The sequence below is a fragment of the Neoarius graeffei genome, chromosome 1 (assembly GCF_027579695.1).
Source record: "Neoarius graeffei isolate fNeoGra1 chromosome 1, fNeoGra1.pri, whole genome shotgun sequence".
Classification (NCBI taxonomy): Eukaryota; Metazoa; Chordata; class Actinopteri; order Siluriformes; family Ariidae; genus Neoarius; species Neoarius graeffei.
The window spans coordinates 55,133,660-55,146,647 of NC_083569.1; the positions used below are offsets into that span (position 1 = coordinate 55,133,660).

General features: G+C 41.5%; 1 protein-coding gene across 4 annotated transcripts in view; it reads left to right on the forward strand.

Annotated features, from left to right (window-relative positions):
- The first annotated feature begins 6,340 nt into the window (after positions 1–6,340).
- LOC132894738 (ADAMTS-like protein 1) overlaps positions 6,341–12,988 on the forward strand; it is a 228,547-nt gene continuing 221,899 nt past the window's right edge. For all 4 annotated transcript variants that reach the window (XM_060934855.1, XM_060934859.1, XM_060934871.1 and 1 more), the window contains exon 1: positions 6,341–6,549. In XM_060934855.1, coding sequence (XP_060790838.1) covers positions 6,499–6,549 — 51 coding nt within the window. In that variant the 5' untranslated portion in view covers positions 6,341–6,498. The remainder of the gene's footprint in view (positions 6,550–12,988) is intronic.

Genomic DNA, 12,988 nt, shown 5'->3' on the forward strand with positions numbered 1-12,988 from the left:
AGCGCCACCAATTAGCCTAACCTGCATGCCCATCAGAGCTGGTTGTGGAGGATAAAGCAGGCTAATATTAAGCTAAAAACAAGTCCTTACTTCAACCCTATTGAAAATATATGGACCATGCTTATTAGTTGAGTCCATGTCAAGAAAAAATAACAAATTTAATTGAACTCTACCAATTCTACCATGAAGAGTCGTGAAATATCCAACCAGAATTCTGCCAGAAGCTTGTTCATGGTAAACAAAAATGTTTGGTAAAGGTGAATCTTGCAAAGAAACATTTTACCCAAATATTAGGTGTGCTGTATGTATATTTTTGACCCTGTAATGTATAATTTTGACCCTGTGTTGATTTCAGAAAACCCAAAGAAAAATTTAAACTTGTGCACCAAATTCTAGTGTGTTTTTTTTTTATTAAAGATGTATGCTATACAATCATTCTGCCACTGAAAAAGACCAGTTCAAAGAAATTACTGAAAGCCCAAATATTCCATGACATTCATATCCAAGATGACATTCATGTCACTGTATGTAAACTTCTGACCATAACTGTATAATGAAAAAAGCAGCAGACCTAAAACAGAACCTTCCAGAACACCAAACGTACCTTAGTATGCATTGAAAAGTTTACATCTACTAACTGATAATCAGTTAAAGAAGATCTAAGCAAGGAGAGGGATGTTCTCTTAACTCCAACAACATTTTTTGTATGCTCTGTTAATCCCTGAGGGGAAATTAGAATTTTCTGCATTTAACCCATCTGAAGCAGTGAGCACACACATACCCAGAGCAGTGGGCAGCTGCACTACAGCACCCAGGGAGCAGTTGGAAGTTAGATGCCTTGCTTCAAGGGCACTTCAGCCATGGAGGTAGAGGGAGGGAAAGCACTCTTCACCCACACATTTTTCCGGTTGGTCCAGGGAATCAAACCAGCAACCTTTTTGGTCCCAAGCCTGCTTTTCTAACCTTTAGGCCATATCTGTGCCCTTTTTTTTTCTAGAATATTTTCAAGGAGAATAGTATGATCAATGGTGTCAAAAGCTGCACTCAGCTCAAGCAACACAAGCAAAGAGACATAACCCTGATCAAGAGTATTTACATTTATTGTTCTGACCATACCATACCACTGTATATGCACTATAGCTGAAAGACTATTATATTTTTTAAGATTCAAAAAATACTATAGTAGTAGTAGTTGTCATGAGCAGTTTTGCACTCAAGTTTCCATCAATGAACAGTTTATAACTTTAGCAAAACAGAATTCATGTTAAAACTACCGTATAATGATTTTCCTGGTTTCACAGTTATACTTTGTGACTATATAGGACACTGTTATAGAAGCAAGTTACTGTATTTATAATCACGTTGTCTGTTATCACCCAAATGAGGATGGGTTCCCTTTTGAGTCTGGTTCCTCTCGAGGTTTCTTCCTCATGTCGTCTGAGGGAGTTTTCTTTGCCACCATCGCCACAGGCTTGCTCACTGGGGATAGATTAGGGATAAAATTAGCTCATGTTTAAAGTTTTTAATTTTCTGTCACGCTACTTTGCGACTTGTCTACTGTTAAAAACGCTATAAAAATAAATTTGTCTTGACTATAACTTGAGGAGAATTAATGTCAGTTAATGTCATACTGCACATATGCATACATCTTTCATCAAGTGATTTTTATAGTTAGTCTTATTCTCTCACTTTTAAAATAAAAAAATGGACAAGATATTGTGAGTCTTCAAATCATCACTACCAATGCCAGTGTCTTTTTTTTATTTGTCACAATGTATATAAATACAGTTAAAAATAAAATGAAATGAGAATCAAGTAATAATAAAATTTCTAAAACAAAATTTTGTGACAGGTGGAAGCTACAGGACTTTCGTCCCAATTGAAAAACTTCTCCTATTTAAAAAAAAAAAAATATATATATATATATATATATATATATATATATATATATATATATATATATATATATATATATGTTAATAAATCTTTATATAACTTAATCTTATTCAAGTAAAAAATTAATGAGGTTTGTACTGTGACAGTTGATTATGATAATAGCTAATTACATATTTCTTAAATTGCAAAAGTTTCAATTTCATTGCCTTTGCTTCAGTTGGAAGCTTATTCCAGAGACCAACTGTTCTTGGGAGGAAGGTGGCTCTGTAATAGGTTTGCTTGTGGTGTTGAGGCTGAGTATAGTTATTTCTGTCAAAGTTCTTGTGTTGTAAGAGGATGCAGATGGTAGCAGGTGCTGTTTGAAGTCAGTATCAATTAAGTTGTTTCTTATCTTGTATAGAAGAATAAGGTCAGTGATGTTCCTTCTATGCTCCAGTGGTTGGAGCTCAAGTACGCGGAGTCTTTCAATGTAGCACATGTCTTCTGGATAATTCAGAATAAACTTTGTTGCCCTACGTTGAATATCTTCAATTAGCTTGATGTATTTCACAGTGTATGGTGATCATACACTGGAGGCGTACTCAAGCTGCGGTCTTACCAGCGAGCAATATAAAGTCTTCCTCGGTGCCACCTCTTTAATGTGTCTTCCACAAGTTCTCTTCACCAGTCCTAGAATCTTGTTCGCCTTCGCACACTTATCCTCGATGTGCTTGTTCCATGTTAGGTCACTTGACATAGTAACACCAAGGTCTTTTATTTCAGTTGCATATTCAAGGACCTGATTACCAAGATGGTACTGGTAATTAACAGTTTGGGTTCTTTTCTTAGACATGTTGACAACTTTGCATTTGGAAGCGTTGAATGACATGTAGTATGAATCAACACTCCAGCGATGAATACAATCAATGTCATTTTGAAGGGATTCCTTACATGGTTCAGATTTGATAACTTTGTACAACTTCGAGTCATCAGCGAAGAGGGCAAGTTTGGAGTCACCTTCTACATAATCAGGCATATCATTGACATGGATAAGAAAGAGCAGTGGTCCAAGTATGGAGCCTTGAGGAACACCAGATGATACGGGTAACCAATCAGAATAAGCACCATCCAAGACGACACGCTGCTGTCTATCACACAAATAGCTCTTGAACCATTGAAGTAGAGATCCTGAGATCCCATATGACTGCAGTTTGGATAACAGCAATTGATGTGATACCCTATCAAATGCCTTTGATAGATCGAGATGAACCATGTCAACTTCATTGCCACTGGCTATACTTTCCACAATATCATGGTAGACTGTAATTAGTTGCGTCACTGTTGATTTCCTCTTTTGGAATCCATGTTGTAGGTGGTACAGATAAGGAGACAAATGATGATAACAATGATCAAAGACACACCGTTCTAGCGTTTTGGAAATGATACCCAGCAAAGAGATCGGGCTGTAATTAGCAGCGATAAACAGCGTAATTTGTCTTCAAATTATGTCCACTGTTTTAATAAAATTTATTGACTGGAAGAGGAACATGCATGCACACGTCACATCAGTGCCAAAGGCCATCTTCTTATAACATGGATTTAATAGCCACATAATGTTCTTTAACAACTTATGTGTTGTACCTTACATATTTTCCTCAGGATATTTACCCTCTCCAGCTAGAAAGAGAACATGCAAGAGAGTTCAAGTGTAGCTGTTTGAATTGCTCTCTTTGGCGTGCTAATGGAGATTAAGCTGAATTGAATCCTGCGTGTCAGACAGCAATTCAGGTACTTCATACCAGACATGCCTGCTCTATTGTGTTCCTTTAAGTGCATCGTACCCGGACCTTCATGAAAGGTAGAAAGGCAGATGCTATTTCAGTCAAATAGTCATTAGTGTGGCCCTGTTCTCCTTAAAAGCTTTAGTATAAAGAAACTTAAGTTTGCCTTATGTAGTTCAGTCCTCTCCGTTGCCTAGTGTGGCAGAATGCAGTCTAACAAAAGAAAGAAACCTGTGTGATAGCAACTAAGGTGAAATGTGATCTGTATTAGCATCTAAGGACTAAGATCAGATATATAATGGCAGCTGTAACTGAGAGTCAAGAGAAATTAAAGTTGTATAATGTAGAGGTGTACAGTAACGAAGTACATTTACTTGAGTACTGTACTTAAGTACACTTTTTGAGTATCTGTACTTTACTTGAGTATTATTTTTCTTGGAAACTTATGACTTTAGCTTCACTACATTTGAAAGGCAAATATTGTACTTTTTACTCCACTACATTTCTATCAAGGTCCTTGTTACTCGTTACTATGAAGCAGCTCTGAACGTGGATATTTTTTTCTTTTTTTTTCTAAAACGTTATTGTTTTTTTCGCAGGTGACACTGAGACAGACTATCAGTAATCACTAGGGTCACGTCACATCCATAGACTGGATAAAATCAAGTTCAGTGATTTCTCAGCAGGGTTATTTAACACTCATGGCCCATGAACCCATGTTTCAGTTTTCTGAAAGGATTAAAGATTCGTTTTGTTTTAAATGTTTTCTTTGTTTGCCTAAAATTAACCACACCACAGCCTATGAAAACTCGCCGTCCAACCTGCGGGACCATATTGAGGGATGTAAACATTTTATTCCAAGAGAAAGCTTGCAACGAAGGTGTCTGTGCTTTTAGAGCTAGCGATAATGTTGCAATAGCGACACAGTCTGGTTAGTCAAATGACTTTCTATGGATTCGCCCGCCAAGTTGCCATTGTCTTGTCCACGGCTAACGTTTACACATAACTAGTTAACTTGGACACTGTTAGTTAGCATGTAAAAACAGAGCTATGCTAAAATGAATAACGTTAACTTATCTGAAGTCCTTTCAGGAATATGTTTTAGCATAATCTTGCCAAATAAATAGAATGTAGAAATCTTTCTTTTCTAGTAGCGCCAGCTACCCAATATGATTTCAAGTTTGAAAAGAGTTTGCTAGCATGTCAGGTGGAGCTTCACTGACTAGCTAGTTTAACATTAAACCACCATGATGGCACAGCATGCGTTCATTTTCTGAATTCACATTTCTGTCTTTGGTAACGGCATTAGGTTTTGTAAGTGTTGTGGCAATAATACAAGAAAGAAGAAAGAAAGCACAACTTTATTCATCACACACTTGTGAAATTTCCTCTCTGCATTTAACCCATCTGAAGCAGTGAACACACACATGCACACACGTGAGCAATGAGCACACACACATACCCAGAGCAGTGGGCAGCCATGCTAACAGCGCCCGGGGAGCAGTTGGGAGTTAGGTGCTTCGCTCAAGGGCACCTCAGCCCAAGGCCGTCCCATATTAACCTAACACAACGATGCGTTGACAGAAAATGTACTTGTAATACTTAAGTATTTTTAAAAGCAAATACTTCAGTACTTTAACTTCTCATCTCATTATCTGTAGCCGCTTTATCCTGTTCTACAGGGTCGCAGGCAAGCTGGAGCCTATCCCAGCTGACTACTGGTGAAAGGCGGGGTACACCCTGGACAAGTCGCCAGGTCATCACAGGGCTGACACATAGATACAGACAACCATTCACACTCACGGTCAATTTAGAGTCAGCAGTTAACCTAACCTGCATGTCTTTGGACTGTGGGGGAAACCGGAGCACCCAGAGGAAACCCACGCGGACACGGCTCGAACCCGGACCTTCTTGCTGTGAGGCGACAGCGCTAACCACTACACCGCCGTGCCGCCCATACTTTAACTTAAGTAAAAAAAAAAAGACTGTACAACTTTCACTTGTATCGGAGTAACATTTGACCAGTGGGATCTGTACTTTGACTTAAGTAATGACGTTGGGTACTTTATCCACCTCTGGTAGAATGCAAGATTGTGTTTATCCATGCAGGATATACCGGTAGCTCCATGATGCACAATGCAACCTGAACCTGTCCTTTTTGCACAAACATCACACTGTTTCACTTCATCCTGCTGTCTGACGTTCTGTCAACTCACAGGCATGAAAGTGATTACAGTTTTCTAATTCAGACTGGTTTTGTGTTTCTGGAATGTGATGTGCATCTGAAATAGTTACTTATCACAACTAAGAAGGGAAAACTACTGTTGATTGAAGGGTGGGGGAAGAAAAAAAAAACCCTGAGGAGTGAAGAGCTACAGTATGATGAGCCAGTTGGCAGGTTGAAATATGCACCTCTTGTAAGTTCATGTCAGGAATTTAAGGCTAAGAGAGCCCAAAAAATGACAGATAAGGGTTTAAATAGAGATGCCAGAGTGGTAGCATGATGGCACGGAACACCTCCTTACTATGTGGCATGTCCTGACCAGAACAGAGAGTGTCAAAGCTGCTGAGTGTGTTGCTTTAAGAGTGTGTAGGCAGGAGAGCCCTTCACTGACGTCCTGTTGGTCATGCAAACATAAAGTTAGTAACAACGTGCTACTCATGCACTACAGCTGGGAAGTAAATATGAAACGTGGTGTCGTCAGAAGCTGCTTTTCCAATACGGTGAGAGTCAATAAAAGCCGCGAGGCTCCATGCGCTTCCACAGTCCATTAGGCGCAGTGCATGAGTTCAAGCCGCGCACATTCAACTGACCCACAGAGGTGAAGCTGTGTGAGCCAGCATGAGCGCATCGGCTGGACGGATCTTCATGTGCTCTTTGTTTTTGTTGAAGGTAAGTTTGGCATTTCATCAATAGGACAGAAGTGAAGAACAGCGGTGATGGTAGCACCGGTGGTGCGTGCGGCTTGGTGGAGGTTCAAATCCCACGCGCGCGCGCTTGTTCCCCTCCTGAATTAGTTGCGTGTTATTCTGGACGCTCTGCTCACTAATAAGGACAAGCCTCTGTAGGTGCATCTATTTAGTGCGACCTCTGGAGAAAAAAAAAAAAAAACAGTGATGACAGCAAACGATTGGCATCCGCTCGGTCGGGAATAGAAAAGGTGCTGTGCGGAAAGGGTGTGAGAGATTTTGTGGGCAGCTGTGTTTGTTTTATTCCCATCCATATACAAACTTGTCGAGCTTATTTCCCTGATACTGTCAAACATTTCAGCCTTGTTTAGTTATGTCCACTTACTTTTTAACTCCATGAGCTCTGAAAAGTGTTTTAATTTGAACTGATCTGCGCAAGTTTGCAAAGGTTAGACCTGAATTAGTTGTCTTGACTAATTGAGACTTTAAAGATAATCGTCATATTGAGTTTGTTTTAGGGACGGTGTCATGGTTACCACTGTCCTGGGTTCAAGCCCAGCAGCCGACGAGGGCCTTTCTGTGTAGAGTTCGCATGTTCTCCCTGTGGGTTTCCCCCGGGTGCTCCGGTTTCCCCCACAGTCCAAAGACATGCAGGTTAGGTTAACTGGTGACTCTAAATTGACCGTAGGTGTGAATGTGAGTGTGAATGGTTGTCTGTGTCTATGTGTCAGCCCTGTAATGACCTGGCGACTTGTCCAGGGTGTACCCCGCCTTTCGCACGTAGTCAGCTGGGATAGGCTCCAGCTTGCCTGCGACCCTGTAGAACAGGATAAAGCGGCTAGAGATGATGAGATGAGATGAGACTTGAATTACTTAGTTGCCTTGACTAATTCAGACTTTTTCTGAGTTGAAACAAAGATAATCGTCAAATTTTGTTTTAGGGGTGGTATCATGGTTACCACTGTCCTGGGTTCGAGCCCAGCAGCCGACGAGGGCCTTTCTGTGTAGAGTTTGCATGTGCTCCCTGGTGACTCTAAATTGACCGTAGGTGTGAATGTGAGTGTGAATGGTTGTCTGTGTCTATGTGTCAGCCCTGTGATGACCTGGCGACTTGTCCAGGGTGTACCCCGCCTTTCGCACGTAGTCAGCTGGGATAGGCTCCAGCTTGCCTGCGACCCTGTAGAACAGGATAAAGCGGCTAGAGATAAGATGAGATGAGATGAGACTTTAATTACTTAGTTGTCTTGGCTAATTCAGACTTTTTCTGAGTTGAAACAAAGATAATCATCAAATTGAGTTTGTTTTAGGGGCGGTGTCGTGGTTAGCACTGTCGCCTCATAGCAGGAAGGTCCTGGGTTCAAGCCCAGCAGCCGACGAGGGCCTTTCTGTGTAGAGTTTGCATGTTCTCTCTGTGGGTTTCCTCCGGGTGCTCCAGTTTCCCTCACAGTCCAAAGGCATGCAGGTTAGGCTAATTGGTGACTCTAAATTGACCGTAGGTATGAATGGTAGTCGTAGGTATGAATGGTTGTCTGTGTCTATGTGTCAGCCCTGTGATGACCTGGCGACTTGTCCAGGGTGTACCCCTCTTCTCGCCCATAGTCAGCTGGGATAGGCTCCAGCTTGCCTGCGACCCTGTAGGACAGGATAAGCGGCTAGAGATAATGGATGGATGTTTTGTTTTATCTGTAACTGCTTATCCCGTGCAGGCTCGCTGGAGCCTATCCCAGCTGACTATGGGCGAGAGGCAGGGTACACCCTGGACAAGTCACCAGCTCATTGCAGGGCTTACACACACACAAACAGCCATTCACACTCACGGTCAATTTAGAGCCACCAATTAACCTAACCTGCATATCTTTGGACTGTGAGAGAAAACCCACACAGACAACATGCAAACTCCACACAGAAAGGTCCTTGTCAGCCGCTGGGTCCGAACCCAGAACCTTCTTGCTGTGAGGCGACAGTGCTAAAAACTGCACCACCGTGCTGCCATGAAATTGAGTTAACTTGCATTTTCAAGGCAGCAGGTGAACTTGCATTTCCAAGTTAAACCAATGTGAAATGTTTTACAGTGTAGTGCTTTCTGCTCTGTTTATGTTACGTGCATTTGACTCAAGTGGTCATCATCTGGTATGCATTTATTACCTGATAAATAAACACGCCGTGCCTGGCTACTGTTTCTTAAGACACTGTTAGACTATGTGCCTCTGAGTGGTCTCACTGTAAAACATTTCAAATTGGTTTAACTTGGAAATGCAAGTTCACCTGCTGCCTTGGAAATGCAAGTTAACTCAATTTGATGATTATCTTTGTTTCAACTCAGAAAAAGTCTCAATTAGTCAAGACAACTAAGTAATTCAAGTCTAACCTTTGAAAACTTGCACAGATTAGTTCAAATTAAAACACTTTTCAGAGCTCATGGAGTTAAAAAGTAAGTGGACATAACTAAACAAGGCTGAAACGTTCTGCCTGATGGCAGGTCCACTCTGACAGCTTCAGCCATCAAAGTCTCTAGGGAAGGATTACAGTAGTGGTTTCCCGTTGCCTTCCACCGGATTATTATAGAGGTTTTCTCCTCTCAACCATTCACACACATGGACAGTTTAGAGTGGCTAGTTAATCTAATTGCATGTCTTTGGGAGAAACCAGAGCACCCAGAGGAAACCCATGGGGAAAACATGCAAATTCCACACAGAAAAGCCCCCGTTGGCCACTGGACTCGAACCCAGAACCTTCTTGCTGTGAGGCGACAGTGCTACAGTGGTGCTTGAAAGTTTGTGAACCCTTTAGAATTTTCTATATTTCTGCATAAATATGACCTAAAACATCATCAGATTTTCACACAAGTCCTAAAAGTAGATAAAGAGAACCCAGTTAAACAAATGAGACAAAATAGTATACTTGGTCATTTATTTATTGAGGAAAATGATCCAATATTACATATCTGTGAGTGGCAAAAGTATGTGAACCTTTGCTTTCAGTATCTGGTGTGACCCCCTTGTGCAGCAATAACTGCAACTAAACATTTCCGGTAACCGTTGATCAGTCCTGCACACCGGCTTGGAGGAATTTGAGCCCATTCCTCCGTACAGGACAGCTTCAACTCTGGGATGTTGGTGGGTTTCCTCACATGAACTGCTCGCTTCAGGTCCTTCCACAACATTTCAATTGGACTAAGGTCAGAACTTTGACTTGGCCATTCCAGAACATTAACTTTATTCCTCTTTAACCATTCTTTGGTTGAATGACTTGCGTGCTTAGGGTCGATGTCTTGCTGCAAGACCCACCTTCTCTTGAGATTCAGTTCATGGACAGATGTCCTGACATTTTCCTTTAGAATTTGCTGGTATAATTCACAATTCATTGTTCCATCAATGATGGCAAGCCGTCCTGGCCCAGATGCAGCAAAACAGGCCCAAACCATGATACTACCACCACCATGTTTCACAGATGGGATAAGGTTCTTATGCTGGAATGCAGTGTTTTCCTTTCTCCAAACGTAATGCGTCTCATTTAAACCAAAAAGTTCTATTTTGGTTTCATCCATCCACAAAACATTTTTCCAATAGATAGTTTTCACATGACGTCACAGAGTCGGGGATTCCCTGGTGGCGGCCATCTTGGAGGGCAAGCTTACCGTACGGGTCACTGAGCACACATTGTAGCGCGCGAGTTACATTCATTTATATATTATTTACATTTATTTAAAGCTAGCAATGGTGCAAACTTGTATTCACGGCTGTCATAATAGGTCAGATGATGAAGTCAAGCGGAGCTTTTATGGAATTCCCACTGTACGGGAGCATGAAGGCGAGCAAACAAAGAAACTCAGCATACAAAGGAGAAATCTATGGCTTGCGAGAATCAACCGCAAGGATTATCAGCCTTCCAAACACAGCAAAGTCTGCTCCGATCATTTTATAAGTGGTAAGTTGTTTAAATAAACAATCAATTGTGTTTAAGTTTGTTTTTGGAAACCAAAACATCATGTGAACAATCTCTGGAGAATGCCTAACTGGAACTGCTGAGTGTACGTTTACATTGTAATGTACACTTAATATCGCTTGTTTGTCACGTTTCTATTTGAAACTTGTCACTTCACTCACGCAAGGGTCATTTTTGAAAAACATTTTAGGTCTATTCTGTAGTCCTGAGCGGTGTGCAGGACTGCGCAAATGTGCGCAGCTTCCCGATTTAAACTGTTTTTTTCTCATCCTTATACTTCCTGTTTCATGGACTGTAACGGATTTGCTTATTTAGTAATTTTAATACAGAATTTACTTTGAAATTATAATCAGACACTCCAACGCCCCCCTAAAAAAAAAAATCGGATCTGCGCGATTCAGGCGGCATCCGCCAAAAGGCGCGCTGTGAATATATAAAGTTGTATATATCAGACAGCCTTTAAAGTTTGATGAAGTCAGTTTCAGGCTTTGGAGCAGGCTTTGGCAGTTTCAGGCTTTGGCAGCCCTGCATAGTCACTTGAAAATGCATCTTTGTCCACTTCGTAGGGGTCAATTCCTCCAATCAAGGCCAGTTTGGCTGCATACCGTGAGATGTGTATCTATATACTTCTGTTTGCTTGATTTTGCCTACATTGATCTTTATTTTAGAAAACTGACTATATAACTTCATAAATTCGTCTGAGATAACGTAGCCGGTAATGGCGATGGTCCGTTTTGTTTGCCCTCCAAGATGGCGGCTGGGGGGCGTTCCCCGGAATGCCGTGACGTCAGTGAAAACTATCTATAGCCTTCTGGCTTGTCCACATGATCTTTAGCAAACTGCAGACGAGCAGCAATGTTCTTTTTGGAGAGCAGTGGCTTTCTCCTTGCAACCCTGCCATGCACACCATTGTTGTTCAGTGTTCTCATGATGGTGGACTCATTAACATTAACATTAGAGATGTGAGAGAGGCCTTCAGTTGCTTAGAAGTTACCCTGGGGTCCTTTGTGACCTCGTCGACTATTACATGCCTTGCTCTTGGAGTGATCTTTGTTGGTCGACCACTCCTGGGGAGGGTAACAATGGTCTTGAATTTCCTCCATTTGTACACAATCTGTCTGACTGTGGATTGGTGGAGTCCAAACTCTTTAGAGATGGTTTTGTAACCTTTTCCAGCCTGATGAGCATCAACAACGCTTTTTCTGAGGTCCTCAGAAATCTCCTTTGTCCGTGCCATGATACACTTCCACAAACATGTGTTGTGAAGATCAGACTTTGATAGATCCCTGTTCTTTAAATAAAACAGGGTGCCCACTCACACCTGATTGTCATCCCATTGATTGAAAACACCTGACTCTAATTTCACCTTTAAATTAACTGCTTTAATCCTAGAGGTTCACATACTTTTGCCACTCACAGATATGTAATATTGGATCATTTCCCTCAATAAATAAATGAGCAAGTATAATAGTTTTGTCTTATTTGTTTAACTGGGTTCTCTTTATCTACTTTTAAGACTTGTGTGAAAATTTGACAATGTTTTAGGTCATATTTACGCAGAAATATAGAAAATTCTAAAGGGTTCACAAACTTTCAAGCACCACTTTAACTACGACACCACCATGCTGCTGGCTCTGAGTGGTAAAGCAACCAAAATCAGCAAGAATCGAGATGTATTTCTTGCTCTAACACACCACCTAAACCTTTAGCTATTAAGCGCATCAGTAATGGCCAACATGGTAGAAATTCCCAACGCTGGTCCTGGAGTACCCCTTGTCCTGCACATGTTTGTAGTTTCCCTGCTCCCAAGACATTGGCTGAACTAATGAGCCCTTCCTGAGTTGAAGTAGGTGTGTTAGAGCAGGAAAAACACTAAAATGCACAGGACATGGGGTACCCCAGGGCCAGGGTTGGGAACCTGTGTGGTAGAGGATACAACAATACTTGATTTTCACTTAGTACTGTTTGACATTAGAGTGTATACCGGTAGTTGTAGAAGAGTAAGGGCTTATAATCTCACTATCTGGTGTGACCAGAAGTGGATGGGTTCCAGTGTTTCCCCTAAGTTTACTGGTTTGGGGGTGGGGGGTGCTGAATGAGGATGGTCACCTGCAGGACCCCTCCCTGTGGCTCCTATTACAGAGCATTTTGACCTGAACAAACAGTTAAAGGAGTCATATTTAAGTCTTCACATTTTATTTTAGAACAATAATTAAAACAATTTTTACAATAGAACTGTACTCTGTTGATGTTTTTTTTTATCGGACCTTAAAGTGTGTAACTGTGTGTATGTGTGTGTGTGTGTGTGTGTGTGTGTGTGTGTGTGGTGGGTCCCGTGGGGTCCTGGCAGAGTCCCATTGGGGAGGGCCCCCCCAGTATAATGGTAGGAGAAACGCTGGGTTTGCTCTGAGTCTGGTGTCTCTCACGGTTTCTTGCTCATGTTGTCTCAGGGAATTTTTCCTTGCTGCTGGAAACTC